General features: G+C 34.8%; 2 protein-coding genes across 2 annotated transcripts; one reads left to right on the forward strand and one right to left on the reverse strand.

The window, feature by feature from the left end:
* Positions 1 to 10,050: 10,050 nt before the first annotated feature.
* Positions 10,051 to 11,632, reverse strand: LOTGIDRAFT_161020 (hypothetical protein; the record flags this gene model as incomplete). The annotated part of the gene is made up of 5 exons (XM_009056264.1): positions 10,051 to 10,107; positions 10,425 to 10,506; positions 10,649 to 10,799; positions 11,002 to 11,082; positions 11,575 to 11,632. The coding sequence occupies 5 exons, from the start codon at positions 11,630 to 11,632 to the stop codon at positions 10,051 to 10,053; spliced, it is 429 nt and encodes a 142-aa protein (XP_009054512.1).
* A 10,501-nt stretch (positions 11,633 to 22,133) lies between these two features.
* On the forward strand, positions 22,134 to 22,483 carry LOTGIDRAFT_117810 (hypothetical protein; the record flags this gene model as incomplete). Its single annotated transcript, XM_009056265.1, has 2 exons — positions 22,134 to 22,298; positions 22,364 to 22,483. Coding segments are annotated over 2 exons (285 nt in total), but the record flags the coding sequence as incomplete, so codon positions are not given.
* Positions 22,484 to 26,412: the final 3,929 nt, after the last annotated feature.

A 26,412-nucleotide genomic window follows, 5' to 3' on the forward strand; every position in this document is an offset into this window, starting at 1 on the left:
ATTTCAAGCTTCTACATCATACAGGTCAAAAGATATAGGTCAACAAAAGTCAAAAAAGGTCAAAATCGAAAATTGAAAATATGGAAATTTTAAAACAAGTTCCTTTTTTGGAACTATAAAGCTGAAACAACTGAGCTGTTAACACAAACTAACCAAAAGGATGAGGTAATACAAAGTCCCTTTTTATTAGCCCACATGGAAATGTGGACGTATATTCCCTGTCCGTCCACATTTGTTGTATGCACGATAGAGACTACAGTTTTTTTCTGATCTTGATAAAACTTAGCAGCATGTATATATTGATGAGATCTCGGTCAAGTTTGAAATTGGTAATAATCGAATGAATGGTTTCAGAGTTATTGCCCTTTGACTTAGTAAAAATGCGTTAAATTTGGCTTGTATGCAAGATAAAGGCTGCAATTTTTATCCGATCTTGATAAAACTTGGTTTTAGAGTTATTTCCCTTGATTTTGTAAAAACCCTACAAATTTGGCTTGTAGTCATGATACAGGGTGCAGTTTTTATCTGATCTCGATGATACTTGGTATGCATGTATATATTGATGAGATCTCAGTCAAGTTGAAATTGGTAACAATCGGGTGAACGGTTTTGGAGTTATTGCCCTTGAATTAATTCAATGCATCTAATTTGGCTGGTAGGCCTGATAGAGATTACATTTGTTATACGATCTTGATGTAACTTGGTATGAGATTTTAGTAAAGCTTGAAATTATTAAAAATCGGATGATTGGTTTTACATATTAAGCCACTACAGACTTTGTTATCATTTCTTACAGCTGGTAGTGGGCTTATGTTAGCTTGGCTTGCAAGCTATGTTATGGCAAATAATATATGAGTTATAGTCCTTGTTCTTAAAACACATTCAATTTTTAGCTTGTAAACTATAAAAAGCTTGATTCTTGACAAAACTTGGTAATATTATTCAGTATCGCCTCAAAAAGTTTACAAAAAAGTGTATGACTGAAGGTTGAATATTTCATACTGGTGATTGTTACTGTACTGCCAAATATTTTTATCCATAATCAAAGCTGCTAGTAGGATAACGTCTAGAGGGCACTTGATAGATTGAGTTATTTATTGAGTTATTGTCCTTTTTTGGAAACAGGGATAAACCCTATCAAAAATAAAAAAAATATTTAATGACTTAATGCCCTTGTTCTTGCAAAATTGTTCTATTTTTAGCTTGTGAATGTTATGATATATAAGGCCACTGACAACTGCTGATGTACATTATACATTTTATTATAAATACATGAAGAGAAAGATGTGATGACCAGCCAGCTACGATGAAGGACAGGAGACAAGTAACATGTAAAGAGCAATGAGTAGCAATCAGGAGAGGATGACTTCCTGTGGGTTGTACTTGGTTTGATGTGATGCTACATCCCTCTTTCTTTAAGATTGAAAACGATATCTATGCTGTGCCATTGCATATTATTTTTGGGTTTGCGGTTTGGGAGCTGAGCTGTCACCATTAAATAAGAAAAATCAATAACTCATAACACAACACAATCCACCCCCCTTTTAACAAGAAAAACAAAATCACATTCACAATTCACAAATTAAGTTTCTGTTGTGGTTTAATCGTTCAGCCACTCCGAGTTTTCGTCACTGGTACACTGGGGCTATGTAGAACGGGATTGGTAGTGTGTCCACTTCTATTTTTATTAATTATAAGCTGTAAACAAAACCCAAAAAATATGAAAATTTCACTCTCAGAAACATTCTTTTACTGATAACTCTTGTCAACCTCCCGGCCATTACAAATGTGGGCGTATTACGATGGCATCGCTATATTTGGTTGTTGGTTTTAAGATAGGTTTAGGCTTTGTTTTGGTGTTTTGATATTTAAGAGTTTCTGGCTTTGTACATTGTGAGAATGTTACTCACTTTTTGGGTAATGAATTGTCATTCCTTTGGCGCTGAAGTGACAACTGATATCTGAGTGTCTCTACTTCCGCGGGTTCTACGATCTTCAGGAATTTCCTATTTTGCCTAATTATGGTACCATTAGGGAGTAATATTTCGTAGGATCGTGTTTCTTTGAGTTTCGGTGTGACTCGGGCAAGTTGCAAGTACTGTCCTGAACATAATTCTGGAAATATTCCCTTTGGCTAACCTGTCGTTGCAACAGTTCGTTAAAAGTGTGGAAATTTTCCCCTGAATTTCCTTCTGCACTAAAGTTCAACTGGACCTGAATTTCCTTCTGTACAAAAGTTCAGCTGGACTTGGTAAGCGTGAACTTGTTGATGGCACACGGAACATACAAAGTGCATGTTCAAGGGAAGTGTTCGAGTCTATTGCTTTTGCCAATATTCGCTTGATGGTTCAGACACACCTCTCAATGTAACCATTAGACTGAGGGTAACGTGGACTGCAGATATTCCATGTTGAACAAAATGTCTTGAATGAGTGACTGCTAAATTGTTGACCGTTGTCAGACATTATTTCACTCGGAAAACCATGCTCATAAAATATTTGCATTAAACTTTCCTGAACTGTTGAAGATGATGTGTCTGTCTTTACTGGCTTCACAAAAGGGTACTCACTGTAAGGATCGCCAACAAGAAGGTAAACATCACCTTTGTACTGAAACAAATCTTTTGCAATGCGCTGCTATGGTCTGGATGGCACATGCATTGGCAATGACGGTTCTTTGACATTGGATCTGGAGTGTTATTGACAGATAGAGCACCTGTTAATAAAATTTTCAATGTCTTTATTAATACCTAACCAATAAACAACATCACAATCTAAAAGTTTTGTTATTTTCTATCCCTAAGTGTCCCTTGTGTAACTTATGAAGAATCTCCTTTAACATGCTACTGGGAATAACAATTTGTTTTCCTTTTAATACGATTTCATCATGAACTGAAAGCAAGTCTCTTAACTGAGTAAAATGTGCGTAAAGGTTTATTCACTTTCTTAATACACTCCGGCCAACCAGTGATAATTATGTCTTTTAAAGGAGAAAGAACAGGATCCTGGTTGGTCTCTTGAACTAACCTAGGTTGTGTACTTTCACTACATGCAAAGTGTATTCTCATATCCAGTTGTATCTCTGGATCTGTACGTGTCAAGCTTATCAAACGAAACAGTCCATCAAATAGAACCATTTCTGAAAAAGGTTTGTACTTAAGTTCCACTTTGTATCCTTGAATTCGGAGTAACAAGTGTTGCATACGTGGCGGTGCCTTGGCTGTGTTCTTTTGTGTAATCATTAATAGCGGTTTGTGATCAGTTTCAACGGCGAATTTCTTTCCATAAATGAACATGTGAAATCGTTCAATGCCAAAAAATACCGCTAGCATTTCGCACTCTATGTTAGCATAGCGTTGCTCAGTTTTTGTAAGAAGTTTAGAAGCGAAATAAATTGGTTTACCAGATTGCAGTAAAACAGCACCAAGATCCTTTAACGATGCATCAACCTGTATCACAGTGGGTGAATCGGGATCAAAATAATTGAGAGTAGTGAATTCACATATTAGGGTTTTCAGTCTCAAAACAGTTCTCATAACTTTGATTCCATTGAAAAACTGCATCTTTGATTAAAAGTTCTCTTAACATACTGGTATGAGCGCTCAAGTTTGGCACAAAGGAACCCATGTAGTTAGCTATTCCAAGGAATTCTCTCAACTCGCCTGTAACTGTACGTTTCATAATTGCATGTATCCTAAGGGCCTTACTCCATTTATGCCGTACCTCGTTCCGAAGAAAGGGATTTCTGTTCTTCTAATAAGACACTTGAGGAGTTAAAAACTAAACCATACTCATTCGCAACGTGGACCAAGTTATGTAAGCGTTCATTGTGTTCCTTAGCGTTCTTACCAAATACACATATATTATCTGCAATACCAATGCATCCGGGACATCTTTCTAGGATCTCGTCCATTCTTGCCTGGAAAATATCCTGGGAAACGTTTAAACCAAATGGTAGTGACAGGAATCTATATGGGCCAAATGGGGTATTAAATGTTGTGAGCCAAGAAGAGGGCTTATCTAGAACAAAGCTCCAATATCCTACATTCGTATCCAACTTAGAAAAGACTGTAGAGCCTTTAAAAAGGTGAGTAATTTCTTTAAGTGTAGGGGTTTTGTGATACGTACGCTTAACGGCTCTGTTGGGTTCGGGCACACACGTAGGCTTCCATCACTTTTCTCGCTAAAAGTAAGGCTCGATATCTACTCAGTAATGGTTCCACCGCAAATCTTTGAGATTATTCCATTTTCTGTCATTGAGTCTAACTCATTTCAGATCTTATCTTTGAGATGGATGGCATGTCGGGTCTGTTACGATGTGGTAGGCACCAGGAAAGCGACCAATCTTATCAAACTATTTGGGTATTGTTGTCTCTTCTGTGGATGGTGTTCCATCAACATTCAAATCATGGGTAGAGTGACTGTCATGATATTCTTATCGCAGTTGACAGTTATCAGATTCAGTTTTGCACTCGTTGAAAGACCAAGCATTGCTGGTTCCGGTGTGTCTGTGATGAAGAATGATTCGGTTCTGAACTCGTCTTCTCTGTATTTGACAAGAAGGTCGATGGTACCATACTGTTTTATCGTTGTACCATTGTAGGCTGATAAAGTGATATGGCATGCAGGTTTCACTGAGCCTATTTTGGGGAATCCATGCTCATTAATTCTGTGAAGGGTACACCATACTGTAAGTCTGTAATGGTATAATGTTAGGAACCTGACCTGTATCGACTTTGGTGTAGAGGGTAGCCTTTGGACAATGTTCGAATTTGATGATCAAGTTGGCGTGTATACTCTTGCTTTCTCAACTTTCTACGTCAACGTAATACTGAACACTAGTCTCTGGAAGTCTTTTCCAAGTTCTTGGATTTCATCTACTTGGCGTTGGTATGCTCTCCTCGTAGAATTTCTGTTGTGATATTGACTGGGAATACAGCATCATGACGGCGTTTTACTTGATCTGCGCCTATTTTTACCTTTATCAACAGGGATGCTTTTCTGCCTCTATGACTTTTGCACATACGTGCGAAATGACCAGCCAGTTGTGACAAAGGGCTTGTTTTGCACGACAACGTCTATCATCGTGTCTAAGACCACATTTGGGACATTCAAACTTCTTGTTGACAATTGTCGACTTCTGGCATTCTCCACTAAAGGCTAACATTTTCTTTAGGTATCCTATATTTGCTTCGTGAACTCTGACCTTATTTATGGCTTCCTCAATGTAAGCTGATCTTCGTTCAGTAGTTCCTTCTTGACTTCTTCCAGTTTTATTCCAAGAATCAACTGCTCAATGAGTCTCTTCAATTTCGGCTTCTTGAAACCTGAATTTGGCTGCTTCATGCTGGCATCTCATGGCAAAGTCATCGACATTTTCAGATTCTGTCTGTCTCAAATGCTGTAACTCGTATCTTTCTAATCACCAATTTCTTCCAGCCTTGAAGACTTTCTGGACTGTTCCTGAGTCTGTCCTTTGCTCGTTGGTGAGTCTCCATTTATCGAAAATGTTAATACCTTCGTCCCCCATTGACAAAAGGATTGTTGGAAGTTTCGTTGATATAAAAAATCTCAAACCTTCTTCTAAATAACTCGAAATTTGAAGATCTATCACTCAAATCCCACTTCATCATTGGTTTTTCTCCGCCTGGCATTTCTGTAGATTATTTCAATTCTCAATACAGTGCAACTTCTAGTAAATTTCCTTCATGTACGATCTATTCAGAGGGAGCCGCCATATTGCTTTCAAACTTGTGAGCATCCTTGGCAACGTTTATGAAAACAACTTTTCGCTCACTTGTCTCCCGACTGGTCTAACTGCTATGTTCTTCTTCTCTGGCATTTAAAGTATTTACCTCTGCCACCATGTTATGATCTATGAGGCCACTGACAACTGCTGATTTATTATAAAATCATGAAGAGAGAGAGAGAGAGAGAGCCAGCTACGATGAAGAACAGGAGACAAGTGACGTGTAAATAGCAATGAGTAGCTATCAGGACGACTTCCTGTGGGTTGTACTTGGTTTGATGTGATGCTACAGTGAACACTCCAGAAGGCCCAATTCTCGATGGATTTTAACGAAACATTGTGAAATTGTTTATTATCACCAATGGATGAACCTTACTGAAAATCAAAAAATTGAGAACTATATGTATTTTAATATGAGTTATTGACCTCAATCTTGAAAACACATTCAATTAGTGAAGCTTGTCAACACTTAATTGCTTGATTCTTGCGGGATTTTGACAAAACATGGTAATATTGTTCAGTATCACCCCATATACTGGTCTTAATGGCGAAACACATGCCGAATATTTTTATTAATAATTAAAGCTGCCAGTGGGTATATATCAAGGTATCTTTTTCTATTTTAGTCCCCAAAGACTCTGTGATCATTTCTAACAGCTGTCAGTGGTTGTATCATACTGTGCCTGGCAAGCTATATTTAAATTGTATTGTAAGTTTGTTAAAATCATCTAATAAATACGATATAATCTAAAATTGTTCTTGGTATCAGACATAATTATGCCCATTTAATCACACAAAAACATTATTCTTAAAATATTGCCCAGGACTGATGTTATGTCGCCTGGCAGGCTATCTTACATTTTTAAATTTTGAATTTTTTTCCTTTAAATTTGTTCATTTTGGTTATTTTAGTGAAATCTCAAGTACAAATCAAATTTAAAGTTGAAAATGCTGAATGGCTTCCACAGAATTTGCGTCAACACCTTATGGAACAGGTAGAGTAACATTTCTACTCATAACTTATATACGCATCTAGTATGTATTATTGCTCTTGTTCTAGAAAACATGCTCAATTTTTAGGTCTTAAGCACTCTTGATTGCACAATTCTTGATTTATTGCGAGAAAACTTGATGTGAGATTTTGTTATCACATCAAAATTAATGACTTTTTACTAAAAATGCTTTCAATTTTTAGCTTGTAAATAGTCTATAAGGCACAATTCTTGCCGAATTTCTCAAAAATTGGTTATATTATTCAGTATCGCCCCAAAGAGGTTCAAGAGAAGAGTATGATTCAGGAGTGTCTATAAGAATCAGAGTAGGTGGCTATACAACCAAAGTAGGTGGCTACAACTGAATTTTCAGTACAAAATGCCATTTCACATATAATTTCTACGACAGAAATGGTTTTATTTCAACTGTAAAATTATCCAAAATGGGGCAATACTGCAACCCTGTTAAACGTGCTCTGACGGTAATCAAAAAATTCAGAAAAATTTTAATTTTTATACGTCCACATGAATATGTGGTCGTATATTGTCGTCGCCCCTGTCCGTCCGTCCGTCCGTCCGTCCGTCAACATTTCTTGTGAGCACTATAGAGACTACAGTTTTTATCTGATTTTGATAAAACTTGGTGTGATGCTTTAGATTGATAAGATCTCGGTCAAGTTCGAATTTGACATATTTTCGATGAACGGTTTTTATACGCCCACATGAATATGTGGTCGTATATTGTCGTCGCCCCTGTCCGTCGGTCTCGGACAGGTTCTAACTTGACGCATTTTCGATGAATGGTTTTTGAGTTATTGCCCTTGACTTTGTTAAAACGCGTTGAAATTTGTTAAAAATAGTTCGTGAGCAGGATTGAAGCTACAGTTTTCAACCGATTCTGATGAAACTTGGTATGATCATTGGAATTGATAAGATCTCGGACAAGTTCTAACTTGACGCATTTTCGATGAACAGTTTTTCAGTTATTGCCCTTGACTTTGTTAAAACGCGTCGAAATTTGTTAAAAATAGTTCGTGAGCAGGATTGAAGCTACAGTTTTCAACCGATTCTGATGAAACTTGGTGTAATCATTGGAATTGATAAGATCTCGGACAAGTTCTAACTTGACGCAGTGGTTTTTGAGTTATTGCCCTTGACTTTGTTAAAACGGGTTGAAATATGTTAAAAATAGTTCTGATGAAACTTTGTGTGATCATTGAAATTGATACGATCTCGGACAAGTTCTAACGAGATATTTTTGATGAATATTTGAGTTATTGCCCTTGACTTTGTAAACACGCGTCAAAAGTTGTTTTTTTGCCCTTGATTAGAGCTGTGTGATTTAATTGTTTGTTGTATTTGGGTTATTGATATTGATTTTAAAAAATTTGAATAATTTCTTCAATATGAGAAAATTCGTACTTTAATCACTAAAGACTGTTTTATTATTTCTGACAGCTGCCAGTGGGCGTATGTTACCTTGCAGCGCAAGCTCTCTTTAGTTGTAAAAGAAGCCTTGTGGTAAACCTCTGACCTTAAAATACAGCTGTTATAAAATGATTACCGTTACGCTAGTGACAGCTTATAACATTGCTCATCCTTGAAGGCCATATTTTAATAACGGTGCGGCACTGCATTTTACAAAGGCTAATTCTTACCCAAAAAAAAAACCATCTTTTGAAAATATTTCCATAAATAAATTCAAATTTTGTCAGAATTTTCAAGCACATAGACGATCGTCTATATTTTCAATGAAATCAAATGGCAATGCAAAATAGTTCTCATCAGATCGTGGATTAGTCGGGATTTAAAGTTTGTAGAACAATATTGCTCAGAATTCTACTTCAGAATCTCATTTTAATCCAGCTGAACTACTCCTAAACAATTACATTTCGGTATTTCAACACCCTTCTGGGGTGAACCGAATGTGCAAGCAAATTGTTTGTTTGTAAGGAGCAAAATAGATCACGTCCCCATGTTACTATAAATAGTTACATATTCATAGAAAGATGACCTTGATTAGATTGCAAACAACCTTCACTGGAATTATTAAGCAGATGATAAGTTTCAATAAAAATAATCTTTCAGATCTCCGAACGCCGATGCGTTTTCTTTCTAGTTTTGTTGAGACTCAAACTTTAGATAAACAAGATAGGCCTACTGGGAGAGCCATTTTATAATACTGTACAAAATAAGAACAAAAAATCTTGAACTTTATCTAATTGTTTTGCCTTCCCAGACTGCGATTCATACGCCAACAACCTTCTCTACTAAGAAGTAATGCCCTTAATTTATGAAGCACACATCCGCTCCGGTCTATGGCCAAAACTTTTAAATCAATTTGAATGTGACGGTTTCCTTGAGTAGATGACCAAGCCATAACTCCATTTGTCACAACTTCTGCAGGGTATTAAAATATATATGTATACACCTTCTCTTATTCGGCATATGATATCAATCTCATTCTCCAACGTATTGTATTAGGGTAATATTTTGGGTGATAATGCACTTGGCTATTTGCACAGTAAAGGCAACATTAACTCCCAAAGAGTAGATAAAATTAAAAGTGAATATAGAGCTTAAAACTTTTTTCATCCATCTGGAGACATCATTCAATAAAGCAGAAATGAATATTATAAGATGAATTGTTAATCACCAGACAAGTGGTTAGTGTTTATACTGCACCACCTAAATTCATAAATTTGAATGATGATAAAATAAGTATCCTAAACCACCAATTATATTCAGTTTCTACAAGTTATATCTAGTTTAAGGTACTAGTATGATACTCTGCTTAATATTTTCACATAAATATTTAATATTTTTCAAGTGGTGTGATCACTTTACATTAAAATTTGTACTACAAGGAAAAAGATGGACATTTTTTGCATATTTATTCTGTATCAGTGCTACAAAGAGATAAATTATATTAATTAAACAATTTGATAACAGCTAAATGTTTTTAATATCAGTATTTGCTGTTGATTTGAATTCTTTAATGAAAATAGTAGAAATACAACAGTTTGTAACAAAAAATTGATAACATTATAGTGGATGAACAAAGAGTAACGTTCTCAAAATAAGGATGGAAAGTAACCTTCTCAACAGGCATAAAAATAGTTGCATGTAAAATTCTCAAAATGACAAGTAGAAGTAACATCATTAATTAATATATTCTATCACCATCCACTGAAAATTGGAACTTGAATCGAGTTCCAACCACAGTTGGCAATGGCGAACTCAAAACCTTTTTAACCCTATCAAATGGCTCTAGTGAACAGTCTTCTTTTGCAGGCCACACATATTTTCTTTAATCCTGTTCGACCATATATCTTAGCCAAAGATTCTCTTCTTTAACATCAAGAATCTGAAAAAATTTAAAATAATCCAATTATTCAATAGACATGATATTCCATGCTAGTTAAAAGATTGATTGATCATTATTAAGGAATTTTAAAAAATCGGACAAAACATATTTAAAAAACAATTGACAAAGGAAATTAAAATGATCAAAATAGCATTAATTTGTAGAAAATATGCTGGCAAGTATGACATATCTATTATACCATAGATAGGCAAGTATGTAATAATAAAATCTGTGGAACACCAACATTGAACAATAACAAACAAAATAATTCAAACACATTTGATTAATTTCGAACACTTTGAACTCAATTAAGTTACCTCAGCTACAAAAAGTTTTTCTTTGTCTCTTTTTCTAGAGACATACGGAATTGCAATAAGCTCAAACATACCAGTCTTTAATCTATATAATATTACACATATATTAAACAAATGTAACAGAGTTCAACAATCCATTTACTGCATCAAGATTGTTTAAGAATTGTACTAACATTTGTAGTTCTAACAACATTAGTGAAGTTGCAAGTCTCCTGTTATGAACATACCTAGATTTGCACATTTTGTTGTCAACACCATACAGCTTCATATCTATAATCGGACTGGTGGTCACATCGAACAAAACTTCACCGTTATCATCAGGAGCGAGATCTGTAAACAACTCGTTTAAATGTTGTTCAATTTCCATTGGAACTTCATCTAAATTTCAATAATTTAAAAGCCTCACCAAACTTATTGTGCATAAAATAGCAGATCCTGTCTAGTTTATAGTCCCATTTTTCTGCATGAAACTAGGAATAGGCAAATATACCAAATATGGATTAGTTTTAACTTGGCAACAGCATTTCACAAGAATGAATTTGTGCAATAAAAAATTACATATTCGGTACAATCTACATACCATGACTATTTGATTCAATGTTACTAATACTTTCATCATCATTCGACGAAACATCAACCATACAAACGTCTTCAATTAAGCCTGAAATACATAAAAGGTCATAATTCTTTAAACATTGTGAAGCACATTTAAATTTCTTTTTATATTCATGACTAAAACAATTTTATTGGACAACATTGCTACCAAGATATAATTGAACAACAAAATATCATGAAAGATGTGTTTTAAAATTAATGTGTCATCATTTATAGCACCAGGATACTACTTATTTTCAGTAGGGCCAGGATATCAACTCGAGCACTATTTGAACAGTGAAAGTATTTAGTTATATTGTATTGTACTAATGGTACATGCAATTGACGTATTGCGGTCGACAAGATAACCACGCCCCTTTCAACAAGGGAGGTAAATCTGCAATGTTCCGGCAACCTTCCCTGACGTCGTCATTATGGCGTCGCATAACAAGACTGTAAGCTTCAAGATAAGACTTCATAATATTGAATGACACTTACGCAAAAAAAAAACCCACCAAAAAAGCGAATGCATTAATTGATAGCGGCACTCATTGCTTACCGAACCGACCGGAATCAAAAAATGATTCGATGTAGAATTTGACATAAGAACTGCACATGAAATCATAGAAATATTTCACAATTTTTAGCAAAATGATAGAAGTATATTGGAAAAACTATAACAATCAGAGACCACATAAACCATGACATGTTCAACGGGTAGTTCTCCTACAGCCTATACAATATTGCTAGTGTTATATCAGATATGCATAAAAGGCTCTTAATAAGGAGGGGCTATCAACTGTTACCCCAGTCAAATTAATCCCATTGTTATTATGATAATTTCTTATTACAATATCTCACTATTGACATGTGCAAGTATTATAGTGTCAGTGGAAAGAATGTGTTCACATTGCCATAGCAGTAATATTCCATTATTTAAAAAAAAATATCCAGAATATACAAATTGTGAGAAAGACTGTTGTGGACTAGAGAACAGCTCTTACAGGATTTTCTGCAAAGTATAGATATTAGGAATGGAACCCAAATGTTCAACCCAAGAGGAAAATGAAAAAAATTGGTCTCTCATAAGATACTTTCTTTTATATCCATGAAAATTAACAATGCATGTATAACAAATCTATTTTAACATTCCAATATCACAGTATAAATTGATAAAACATACTATATCAGTTTTATGAAACAATAATTTTTAACAAAAAAAAAAAAACAAATTTAAGCTTAATACTTTGCTTACTCTTAACTATTAATAATAAAAATTCAGTTTTTATACGCCCACATGAATATGTGGTCGTATATTGTCGTCGTCCCTGTTCGTCTGTCTGTCGGTCAACATTTCTTGTGAGCACTATAGAGACTACAGTTTTTATCTTATTTTGATAAAACTTGGTGTGATGCTTTAGATTGATAAGATCTCGGTCAATTCGAATTTGACATATTTTCGATGAACGGTTTTTGAGTTATTGTCCTTGCCTTTGACTTAGAACGCCTTGAAATTTGTTAAAAATTGTTTGTGAGCAGGGTTGAAGCTACAGTTTTCATCCGATTCTGATGAAACTTGGTGTGATCATTGGAATTCATAAGATCTCGGACAAGTTCTAATTTGTCGCATTTTCGATGAACGTTTTTTGAGTTATTGCCCTTGACTTTGTAAAAACACGTCAAAATTTGTTAAAAATAGTTCGTGAGCAGGATTGAAGCTACAGTTTTCAACCGATTCTGATGAGACTTGGTGTGATCATTGGAATTGATAAGATCTCGGACAAGTTCTAATTTGACGCATTTTCAATGAACTGTTTTTATACGCCACATGAATATGTGGTCGTATATTGTCGTTGCCCCTGTCCGTCGGTCCATCGGTTCGTCAACATTTCTTGTGAGCACTATAGAGACTACAGTTTTTATCTGATTTTGATAAAACTTGGTGTGATGCTTTAGATTGATAAGATCTCGGACAAGTTCTAACTTGACACATTTTTGATGAATGATTTTGAGTTATGGCCCTTGACTTTGTTAAAACGCGTCGAAATTTGTTAAAAATAGTTCGTGAGCAGGGTTGAAGCTACAGTTTTCAACCGATTCTGATGAAACTTGGTGTGATCATTGGAATTGATAAGATCTCGGACAAGTTCTAACTTGACGCATTTTCGATGAACGGTTTTTGAGATATTGCCCTTGACTTAGAACGTCTTAAAATTTGTTAAAAATTGTTCGTGAGCAGGATTGAAGCTACAGTTTTCAACCGATTCTGATGAAAGTTGTTGTGATCATTGGAATTGATAAGATCTCGGACAAGTTTTAACTTGATGCATTTTTGATGAACGGTTTTCGAGTTATTGCCCTTGACTTTGTAAAAAGATGTCAAAATTTGTTTGTGAGCACAATAGAAGCTACAGTTTTCAACCGATTCTGATGAAACTTGGTGTGATCATTGGAATTGATAAGATCTCGGACAAGTTATAACAAGAGATATTTTTGATGAACATTTTTTGAGTTATTGCCCTTGACTTTGTAAACACGCATCAAAAGTTGTTTTTTGCCCTTGATTACAGCTGTGTGATTTAATTGTTTGTTGTATTTGCGTTATTGATATTGATTTTAAAAAATTTTGTGGAATTACTAAGCATAAATAACTGGCAAATATATTATATGTAATTGAATTCAAACTAATAAAATTTCTTCAATATGAGAACATTCGTACTTTAGTCACCAAAGACTGTTTTATCATTTCTGACAGCTGCCAGTGGGCGTATGTAACCTGGCCTCGCAAGCTATCTTTTACAACTGAGATCACAATTAATCATCTTCATGATTGGTTTTGTTCAACTCTCATTTTTATTTGGAATTTACATATGGATGTGTGGTCGTATATTGTCGTTGCCCCTGTCCGTCGGTCTGTTCAACATTTCTTGTGGACACAATAGAGACTACAGTTTTCATTTGATTGTATAGAAACTTGGTGTGAGCTTTGGGATTGATAAGATGGAGGTCAAGTTCAAATTTGACAATTTTTCAATGAACAGCTTTTTATACGCCCACATAGAAATGTGGACGTATATTGTCGTCGCCCCTATCTGTGGTTCACATTTCTTGTAGGCGCAATAGAGGCTACAGTTTTTATCTGATCTTATTGAAACTTGGTATTCATGTATATATTGATGAAATCTCGGTAATATTGGTAATAATCAGATGAACGGTTTCAGAGTTATTGCCCTTGACTTAGTAAAAACGCGTCAAATTTGCCTTGTATTTGTATCCGATCTTGATAAAACTTGGTATGCATCTATATATTGATGAGATGTTGGTCAGGCGCGGAATGGAATCGGATGAACAGTTTCAGAGTTATTGCCTTTGACTTAGTAAAAACGAATCAAATTTCAATTGTAAGCACGATAGAAACTACAGTTTTTATCCAACCTAGGTATGCATGTATCTATTGATGAGATCTCACTCGAGTTCGTAATTGGTAACATGAACGGTTTCAGAGTTATTGCCTTTGACTTAATAAAAACGTGTCAAATTTGGCTTGTAGGCACGATAGAGACTACAGTTTTTATCCAATCTTGGTGAACTAGATATGTATGATAAGATCTCGGTCAAGTTAGAAATTGGTAATAATCGAATCAACAGTTTCCAACTTATTGTGTGTACAGCGATGAGACATTGTTCATGTTTGAATTTCAAGATAACTTGAACTGTTTCAGGTTTTTGCTTTGACTTATGGATGATTTTAAGATTATTTGAAAATTTATTATTAAGCCACTAAAGATTTTGTTTTCATTCTGACAGCTGGTAGTGGGCGTATGTTACCTTGCCTGGCAAGCTATCTTGAGTTATTGCCCTTGACTTAATAAAAAAACACAATCGGAAGATTGGTTTAACATATGAAACCACTACAGACAGCTGGTAGTGGACATATGTTACCTTGCCTGGCAAGCTATCTTCATCTAAGTTTCAGAAACATGAAATGCAAATTCGTACAAGTTTGATCTTTTACTTCAGATTAGTCCTGTTGATAGTCAAGGATTCATGAGTGTAACATCAAACAAATCTAGAAATCAAATGCTAAACCAAGCAGACTGTCTTCAGCAAATTCGTCAGAAATTATTTACTCAGTATGAAAAGATGCAGAGTTTGAAAGAAGTTGAACAGAGAAAACCTGAACATGATCCAGAGGGTGAAACAGTAAGACAAACCTATAAGGGCATACCATTGTACAGGCCTGTTCCTGTTGATTTAAAAACTAAAGAGTACAGCAGAAAATTCAAATATTCTGCTAGAGATAAACATATATTGGATTCAAGGTAATAATGTTAATAATACAGTGAATTTCAAAATCAAATTGCAACAGAAAGTAATACTATAGCTTTCCAGGCAAGGTAACATACGCCCACTACCAGCTGTCAGAATGATAACAAAATCTTTAGTGGCTTAATATTAAATTTTCAAATAATCTTAAAATCATCTATAAGTCAAGGCAAAAACCTGAAACAGTTCATCAAGTTATCATGAAATTCAAACATAAATAATGTCTCATCGCTGTACACACTAGTTTCATCAATATTGGATAAAAACTGTAGTCTCTATAGTGCCTGCAAGCCTAATTTGACAAGTTTTTACTAAGTTAAGGGCAATAACTCCGAAACCCTTCCTTCCGATTGTTACCAATTACGAACTCGAGTGAGATCTCATTAATATATACATGCATACCTAGGTTGGATAAAAACTGTAGTTTCTATCGTTCCAACAATTTGATTCGTTTTTACTAAGTCAAAGGCAATAACTCTGAAACTGTTCATCCGATTATTACCAATTCCACATTTGACAGAGAACTCATCATGTATATCTAGTTTCATCAAGATTGGATAAAAACTGTAGTATCTATCGTGCCTGCAAGCCGAATTTGACAAGGGCAATAACTTCGAAACCCTTTATCTGATTGTTACCAATTACGAACTCAAGTGAGATCTCATCAATATATACATGCATACCAAGTTTCATCAAGATCGGATAAAAACTGTAGTCTCTATTATGCCTACAAGCAAATTTTACTAAGTCAAGGGCAATAACTCTGAAACTGTTCATCAGATTATTACCAATTTTGAACTTGACCGAGATCTTATCAATATATACATGCATACCAAGTTTCATCAAGATCGGATAAAAACTGTAGCCTCTATCGTGCGTACAAGAAATGTGAACGGACCTACCAACGAATGACCATATAATGGGTAGCTCGTATAAAACATTCTTGGTAACTGATTGTTGGGTGTTTTAAAAGTGATCTTACGATTGACCACATGTTGGGCATTTTGTTTGGACTTGTTAGTTGGGATTTTATTTGGACTTGCTAGTTGGGCATTTTGTTTGGACTTGCTAGTTAAGGATTTTATTTGGACTTTCTAGTTGGGGTTTTTATTTAGACTAACCTCCAGGGGAATATTCAGCATTTTCGAGAGTCGATTTTGATCTTGAATAGATGTCTATAGCCTTCAAAAGAACTAGCACTACACAAAAATTGCAAAATCCCTTTCATTTTAACCACTTACTAAACATTTGTTTTTGGCTTTCAGTATATGTGTTCTACATAAAGCATAGCCACACTAAAATATGGATAATATTTATAGACTCTTCTGAATGTATCATTCATATCAAGTTTCATAAATTTTTTGCTAAACAGAAATAGTCGTCTATTGCATAAATACTGTATAGAAGCTATACCATAGCTCTAACACAATTTCCATATTGGGGTATAATAAAATCATTATCTTTTTCTTAAGTGCCATACCATTGAAGTGGATAATACAATATTAAAGACATATTTTAAGTTGACTTGTTATTTTTTATTCTTTTGGATAATATTCCACACTTTTTTCTTGATAGTTTACCAATTTCTCAGGTACAAAGTACCACCAGCCTCTCTGCTTTTTGTTTTAGCGCTCAGACACTCTTTCATGCCTGGAGTCTGATTTGTTGATATATTTTCCTTGAACAAGGAATTGACTTCAATCATTTCTTCCTTAGACCACGTTACACGTGTACCAACAATTGCATTATGTCAGAACAAGTACTTTAGTTAATATTCAGTAAAGCCATGAAGACAAGAAAGCTAAAATTATTCTTAATCAAATCCTCAAATAGATGATATTTCAAAGCTTGTACAACACTTTAAAAGACAGAACAGCAACTTCCACAACTTGACATCCTACAGAAAGTCATGTCCAAAAAATATGCACTAGACAGAATTTGGAATGATGAAAACTTCTAAGGGATTGTTAAGAGATTTCTAGCCTGATATGGGGGTCACCCTTTGGCTTCTATTTGTCACATTCTAATTCCTTGCCCAACGCCTGTGGTTCCAGAAAGAGTTAATCAGACATGAGAATTAATAACCATTTTTACCACATGACTAGATCACGTTTTGATGTATGTCATATTCCAATACCAATTGGCTGCTTTTCTATCTAAAGTTCTGCAGATTTATTCTTATTGCCTTAAATAACTCTTAACGACTTATATTGCTCAGTTTTAAGGGAAACAAAGTGTTGTATCAAATTTGTGCAAATCAGAATGCTGAATATCCTAATAAATGATAAGTTTTGAACAGTAAGGCAAACATTTGGTAAATCAAATTACTCAAGTTGCTTTTCAGTTATTGAACTATTGATTCAAAAATTTTTTTGAACTTATCATTTTATTATTAATAAGGAAGTTCAACATTCTGATATGCACAAATGGGATACAACTCTTCCTTTCTGTTAAAAATGAAAAAATGTAAGTTGTAGTCAAGGGTTATTTAAGGCAACAATGAAGCAAACTGTGAATGATTAAGCATATTTTTGTTTACAAAATGCTGAAAGCAAATCTTTCTGGAGCTGCATCATTGAACTCTTTCTGGAATTGCAGGAACCACAGGCATTGGATGAAGAATTTATTTTTTGCAAATTCAAACCCAAAAGTGTCCCTGATACACACAAGGCTAAAAAAGTAAAACAATCCTTTTAAGTATACTGAGCAGCTTCAAAATGACAAAATAACGTACGTGTTTTTTTTTTCTTGCCTTTGCGACTGAGGCATCCTCCTCATCATGAAAATCAAAATTGTCAAGTTCCTCGACTAAAAAATAAACACAATCATGAGGAGATAAGATGAATGTCTCTAACGCTACTATATTGTTAACTAAAGCCTCTTGTGACAAATCATTATTATTGCAATTTGAACATTACTAGAGAAAGGGCTTACAGAAAAAAAAAGACGCTTCCTCCAAAAAATGTACACACCAAAATTGTCATGACTCAATCATTTTCGATTGTCGATCAAATATACATTCTCAATAAATCATCAAATATAATGAATCAACGTCAGTAGACACAGCTCCATATTGTTATAATTTTCTTCATCAAAGTAAATGTATTCTAAAATTTTCTGCTCCACATACTTTCAGAACTTAGTAACATTCCATGCTAAATGGAAAACATGAACATCTCTAAAAATATAAGAGCAAAGACTGCAATCTCTAATTAGCTCTAACCATGTTATAAATGATATTACAAGTTCTTTCTACAATCTGTAATAATAATTACCTTTCTCGATTGGCGGAATGTATCCATCATCATCCATACAACCATCAGAGACACCTAAAAAAAATATTTTCCTAAATTTAAACACCTCTTTTACTGGCATTTGTTGTCAAAGGCATACATGTCCTAAAATACATTTAGTGTTATGAACCTTCAATGTGGGCGGTAATCTTATGTTGGAAAATAATGTATAGAAATAAAAATACTGTTTGTCTGACCTGTTTGGAACATGTTATAACCTAATTTCAATAATGGTTTTAATGTACAAGAACAAAAATTCCCATATTTCAGAAATTTTGCAATGCCAATATAAATACCTTTCTTTCTTATGATCAGACTGAATCATACTGATATGGGGAAATATAAAACAAACATAGAATATCTTGTTCCTTGCCATCTACGTCAGCCAAAACCACATTGCCATCGCTGTCTTCTTCAGTCAAGTGGGTTCAACCCCAGCAGTGTGGCATATATTGGATGTTTTTTTACTTGTAATATAAGAACTTCATTTACCTTTTAGATCAATATCCTTAAGTTGTTTACCAGCATACCTGGCTATGAGGTTAAACTCTTGCAGTAGCATAATCTTTGCAATGTCTACACGTTGTATTGTACCTGCTGTCTGTCGGTAATGAATCTTATGGATATCCAAGCTGTGGCCTTAGTGGTTGACAAACCAGGATTGTTCTTGTTCAGATAAGTCCAAAACCTGTAGGTTATATAAACAATTAAATTGTCAACTTGAAAATACCAATACAATTTTTACTGCAAATGCAATAATGAAATAATTGGAGTTTTTTACGTCTTTTTCTGTACCATGTGGGCTAATGAAGACAGGCAACGAAGGAAATCTTGCCATAGTCCTATCTGAACCACTAGATGTTTTTTCTATGTCAGCCCCTTTTACCTACATCGCTGTTTACTGCAAATACTAGAAACTTATAACACTAGTTTTAATGGTGCCATACATTCAGTTGTCTAAGTGCTTCTTTTTTCATTATTTCTGAACGGTTACAATGATTACTTTGTTGAAATTCAATCTATGTATTAATCTTAAAAAATCATACCTGGGAAATTGTAGCCGTAAATTTTCTCAAATTTACAGAAGTGATCTCCATCACGAGGTCCATCTCATTGCACAAACACTTAAGACTGTCATATGAACGGAGAACACCCACATCTGAAATGAATCAAAAAACCTTATCTGGCATTTGTTGTTGTTATTGTCAGATAGCAATGTTAAACTTATTACAGGTGAAGGAGGACCAACAATCACCCAGCAAGTTGACATTCCACTGGGGAATTGCCATGATCTACTTGTGTTGCAATAAACTCAATAACACACTAGAGTTTGCAAAGAGATAAGGATTGTCAGCCCTCCTGCTTCTTGTCGCACCATCTCATTTGCTAGAAATTTCAATAGTTCTCTACAATCTCTCGGTATAATAACAGGCACTCCGCGTCCATACTGAAATGATGTCATAGTGTTAGTTTTCTGTAAATACTACAATACTGTGATGTCAAAATAAATGAAACATGATCTCTGATCTCATTCATGCACTTGTGCTATTGGTTGCCACAGCAAGCTTTTTTCCAAAGTTTTCTTATATCAATTGTAATTTTTGTACTATAAAACAAGGGCACCATTTAAGGGTGTAAATTCCAGTCAGTTCTCAAAATTTTGTCGTTTTTAAACGCATGACCAGTGCCAAGTGATATTAAAATATCATAACCTAATTTTAAAGAAATGCTTGGTGATTTAAGATCTTCAGAATCATCGAAGTTTGGTGAAGCTGTTTTTAAGGCTGCTTTGACAATAGTGTCAAAGTATTCCGGTGCCAAAAAGTCATACATGGGAAGGCTATCCTCACCACTTTCCTCCTTCAAATTTATCAGTAGGCATGCTGCGTCCCTCATTCTGCTAGAGGTGTAATATTCCTTTTAAGTTTGTTGCTTATGTTCTTTGTCATCCACATATTGCCTAGCATTATGATTAAGGTGTCATTTATAGCAACCTCACCAATTTTATCTGGAGTCATTATTGAATATACTTCATCTTTCAAAGCCTTGCTTGCCGTTTGATTCATCCTTCCACTTTTCACAAGGCTTGCTATTCTCAGTTCCCTCAAAGACCCCGGCTATTTTGGCGGCCAGGACACAAAGACTGATGTCTGAACAAGGTTTTATCCATCTGTATCCAAACTGAGCAGTTTGGACAAGGACCATATTTGCTTATATCAAGGTTTCCTGATGGTCTTCTTCCTATAATTATCTCTCCGCTTCCATTTTCAATAACTCTTAAATTGTGATCATTGTCACCTTTATTTCTAATGAGGTCTTACTGTTTTGTGTCGTTTACCAAGTTTTGATCCCAAAGTTTGGACATCCCAAAGTTCCTTTTGTGCCTTTACATGTTTCTTTAAATGTTTGGATATGTTGGTTACTACTTCACTGCTATTCAAGGAATGCTCTTTTTTTCTTTTTAGTATTTCAGTATCTTTATCGTTTTCATCATCAGTGGAGTCCACAACACCTGTTTTTATGTCTTGGCGTTCCCTTTTTTTACCATTTGTTTTGTTTTTTACAACAGTTTCATTTTAATATAGAAATTCTTCACTATCCCCCTCGCTTTCATTGCTTGGTGGACACCATTCCATTTCCTGGTCTTCTTCACTGTTACTTATTTCTATAATACTCGCTTTACCACCATCTAGATTCTTAATACCTTGTCTATCACCATCTACAGTTACAATACCCAATTCTTCACCATCTTGATGTTTAGCACCCTGTCTATCACCACCTAGAGTTACAATACCCAATTCTTCACCATCTTGATGTTTAGCACCCTGTCTATTACCATCTAAAGTTACAAAACTCAATTCTTCACCATCTTGATGTTTAGCACCCTGTCTATCACCATCTAGATTCTTAATACCCTGTCTATCACCATCTAGATTCTTAATACCCTGTCTATCACCATCTAGATTCTTAATACCCTGTCTATCACCATCTACAGTTACAATACCGGTACTCAATTCTTCACCATCTAGATTCTTAATACCCTGTCTATCACCATCTAGATTCTTAATACCATGTCTATCACCATCTACAGTTATAATACTCAATTCTTCACCATCTTGATTCTGAGCACCATGTCTATGACTAACTACAGTTACAATACTCAACTCTTCATCATCTTGATGTTTATCATCCTGTCTATCAACATCTATAGATATAATACTCAATTCTTCACCATCTTGATGTTTAGCACCCTGTCTATCACCATCTAGATTCTTTATACCCTGTCTTTTCACCATCTAGATTCTTAATACCCTGTCTATCATCATCTAGATTCTTAATACCCTGTCTATCATCATCTAGATTCTTAATACCCTGTATATCACCATCTAGAGTAACAATTCTCAATGTCTATCATCATCTAGATTCTTAATACCCTGTATATCACCATCTAGAGTAACAATTCTCAATTCTTCACCATCTTGATTCTTAATACCCTGTCTATCACCATCTAGAGTTAAAATACTCAATTCTTCACCATCTAGATTCTGAGCACCATGTCTATCACCATCTAGAGTTGCAATACTCAATTCTTCACCATCTTGATTCTGAGCACCCTGTCTATCACCATCTACAGTTACAATACTCATTTCTTCACCATCTTGATGTTTAGCACCCTGTCTATCACCACCTAGAGTTACAATACTCAATTCTTCACCATCTTGATTTTAGCACCCTGTCTATCACCACCTACAGTTACAATACTCAATTCTTCACCATCTAGATTCTGAGCACCCTGTCTATCACTATCTACAGTTACAATACTCATTTCTTCACCATCTTGATGTTTAGCACCCTGTCTATCACCATCTCCATTCTTAATACCCTGTCTATCACCATCTAGATTCTTAATACCCTGTCTATCACCATCTAGATTCTTAATATTTTACTGCAAAAATATACATAGCATCCCCTCCCAGACAAATAGAATACCTGTGAAGCATGACTTCCTTCAATAGTAAGAGTAATATGCATCTCTAAACAAAAACAAGCAACAACACTAAGTGACAAAAAGTCATTGAAAATCAAGCATGGAATTTGTACTTCTTGAATATTTTTTAATGTTAGGGAACAATATATATCCATCTCAGTGTGAAACAAAGCACCTCTCTGAATTGATAATGAGAACAGTTTTCAAATACTAGATACATTTCAAATATTAAAACAATCCAAAATACTCAAGTTAAAAAAGCATTGTCAAGCAAACTTCCATCATTTTGTCTGTTTGTCACACATAAATTTGATTGGTTTGTAAATTTGAAATTTTTGGACAATTTTAATGGATAGGCATAAATACATAAAGACTGCCTACACTTTATATTTGTTTCATTGTCATTATTTTATTTCATCCGAGTTATTTGGTGTGGTGTGAAGAATGACTGGCTAGATAAACCCAAAGTTATTATGTCATTAAAGAATAGAAAGTAGATATTTAAATGGTATGTCCAAACTAATTGGGTGTAGTGTCCAGACTAAGTGGGTGTAGTGTCCATCCTTCTTTGGTAGACAAAATATTGTATTCATTAAAGAAAAGAGATATTTAAATGGTATGTCCAAACTAATTTGGTGTAGTGTCTAGACTTGTTGGGTGTAGTGTCCAGACTAATTGGGTGTAGTGTCCATCTTTCTTTGGTAGACAAAATAATGTATTCATTAAAGAAAAGAAAAGAGATATTTAAATGGTATGTCCAAACTAATTTGGTGTAGTGTCCACCCTTCTTTGGTAGACAAAATAATGTATTCATTAAATAAAAGAATAGAGATATTTAAATGGTATGTCCAAACTAATTGGGTGTAGTGTCCATCTTTCTTTGGTAGACAAAACGTTGTATTCATTAAAGAAAAGGATAGAGATATTTAAATGGTATGTCCAAACTAATTGGGTGTAGTGTCCAGACTAATTGGGTGTAGTGTCCCGACTGATTGGGTGTAGTGTCCATCCTTCTTTGGTAGACAAAATAATGTATTCATTAAAGAAAAGAAAAGAGATATTTAATTGGTATGTCCAAACTAATTGGGTGTAGTGTCCAAACTTATTGGGTGTAGTGTCCAGACTAATTGGGTGTAGTGTCCATCTTTCTTTGGTAGACAAAATAATGTATTCATTGAAGAAAAGAATAGAGATATTTAAATGGTATGTCCAAACTAATTGGGTGTAGTGTCCATCTTTTTTTGGTAGACAAAATATTGTATTCATTAAAGAAAAGATAAGAGATATTTAATTGGTATGTCCAAACTAATTGGGTGTAGTGTCCAAACTTATTGGGTGTTGTGTCTAGACTAATTTGGTTTTAGTGTCCTTCCTTCTTTGGTAGACTAAATAATACATACAGTGAAGAAAAGAATAGAGATATTTAAATGGTATGTCCAAACTAATTGGGTGTAGTGTCCAGACTAATTGGGTGTAGTGTCCATCTTTCTTTGGTAGACAAAATATTGTATTCATTAAAGAAAAGGATAGAGATATTTAAATGGTATGTCTAAACTAATTGGGTGTAGTGTCCAGACTAATTGGGTGTAGTGTCCATCCTTCTTTGGTAGACAAAATAATGTATTCATTAAAGAAAAGAAAAGAGATATTTAAATGGTATGTCCAAACTAATTGGGTGTAGTGTCCAAACTTATTGGGTGTAGTGTCCATCTTTCTTTGGTAGACAACATAATGTATTCATTGAAGAAAAGAATAGAAATATTTAAATGGTATGTCCAAACTAATTGGGTTTAGACGTAGAGTCCAGACTAATTGGGTGTAGTGTCCAGACTAATTGGGTGTAGCGTCCATCTTTCTTTGGTAGACAAATATTGTATTCGTTTAAGAAAAGGATAGAGATATTTAAATGGTATGTCCAAACTAATTGGGTGTAGTGTCCCGACTAATTGGGTGTAGTGTCCATTTTTCTTTGGTAGACAAAATATTGTATTCATTAAAGAAAAGGATAGAGATATTTAAATGATATGCCCAAACTACTTCGGTGTAGTGTCCAGACTAATTGGGTATAGTCTCCAGACTTGTTGGGTGTAGTGTCCATCTTTCTTTGGTAGACAAAATATCATTGTCATGTGTGTCACTGGTTGTTAGAATTAGACTGATATCAAAAGTAAAGAAGATTTAATACTTACTAAGCATCATCTGATTTACAGTAGACTTGTGCTTCATTTGGATCAATCCAAGTGACAGCTTTCACGGGCCATTTCACATTTTTCGGCAGCCCCACCAGAAAATTGCATTCATGATCTGAAGGTAAAATATATAAGCTTATATCTAGCAGTACGTGTCCAAATAACTAGTCGTTTTCTAGTCTTTCTTTCACTTATCAACTTTTCCTGTGTAAAATACTAGCTTCAGCGGAAATGGCAAGGATAGTACTACACATGAATAAGCCCTACTAGTAGATGTTCTTTCACAACTATTGAATTAGTAGTTGGGCCTAAAACATTTGACATTTAATTGCCGTTGCCGGCGAGCACAAAAGAGATTTTCCAAATATAAACGTGGTGACAACAAATCAATTAATGAAATAAAAATAGCGATCATTTACTTAACGGAGTTATCACAGGAAGACCTACCATAACCATTCTTAAATCGCAAAGTTATTCCTCAAGAACAAACCACAAACATGGCCTAACAGTTTTACAATTAGAAGGTATGGCACCATTTTCCCTCAGTCTCGAAGAAATCAAAGGATTAAACAGGTGTTTTCGTCAGGCAGGCCAGTGATTTTTGTTTGATGTCAGTTTTATACCAGCTGTGGATTCATTGATGTTATTGTTTCTATGACTCCATACATTTAATTAGATTGGCGCTGATTGACAGGCAAATAAAAAAAAGATCTAATAGACCGACGTTTTTTATGCTTATTTTTTTTTTTTTATTCTAAGCCCTATAAACCTATCTGTAACGGGGTGATTGAAATGTGCTTAGGCCCATTGAACAACACGCGGATATGGAACACTCAACGCAACGCGTGTTATAAAGTGAATTTTCCGTTCAAAAATAGCCAACTCGCTGTCAGAGTCAACGTGATACGAATAGGCCCTCTCTTAACTCTAAGAAAAATATGCGGCAGCTAGGCCTAAAACTCCATTAACCAAGAAAAAATGCATAATCATTCTTATTCTTATTCTTTACGAGTTCGCTTCTTCGTCTTAAGAAACACACGGTTGGTAGGTTAAATGACAAGTTAACGCTCGCTCATGTTGATATCCAAAATTTAGCAAAATATCTAACAAAACAAGTCATCTAGCCTCCATTAAAAAGGGATGTCATTTGGCCATTTTTACGATCCCAAGTTCACAGCGTAGTTTACATTACTCATTGTAAAAAACCACCTTTTTCAAATTAAACTAAAGCATCTCCGTTTTAACGCCCCTTTTACTTAAAAATAATTTTGGAATGGCCTCAGACTCAGAGATGTTCCGTCACGTCAATCACATACCTGACAAAATCCGATGCGATGTACTTTCGCAACTATCGGATGGTTTGCAGCATTTATTCAAAAAAGGAAATAGACCAATATTACACCCAACAAATAAAAAGCATACTTGAAAAAAAGTTACCAACAAGTTCAATAAACCAACAAGTTTCATGACCAAACCAAACAATGTGCGAGTCAGACACAATGCGCATGCGCAATATTTTCCGAACCACAATGATTGGATAAAGATCCTCTAGATATTGTCGTTAATCTTCGTCAATACATATTTGGCGGGAAGGAATATAT

This window comes from Lottia gigantea (genome assembly GCF_000327385.1).
Source record: "Lottia gigantea unplaced genomic scaffold LOTGIsca_27, whole genome shotgun sequence".
In the NCBI taxonomy this organism is placed as follows: domain Eukaryota; kingdom Metazoa; phylum Mollusca; class Gastropoda; family Lottiidae; genus Lottia; species Lottia gigantea.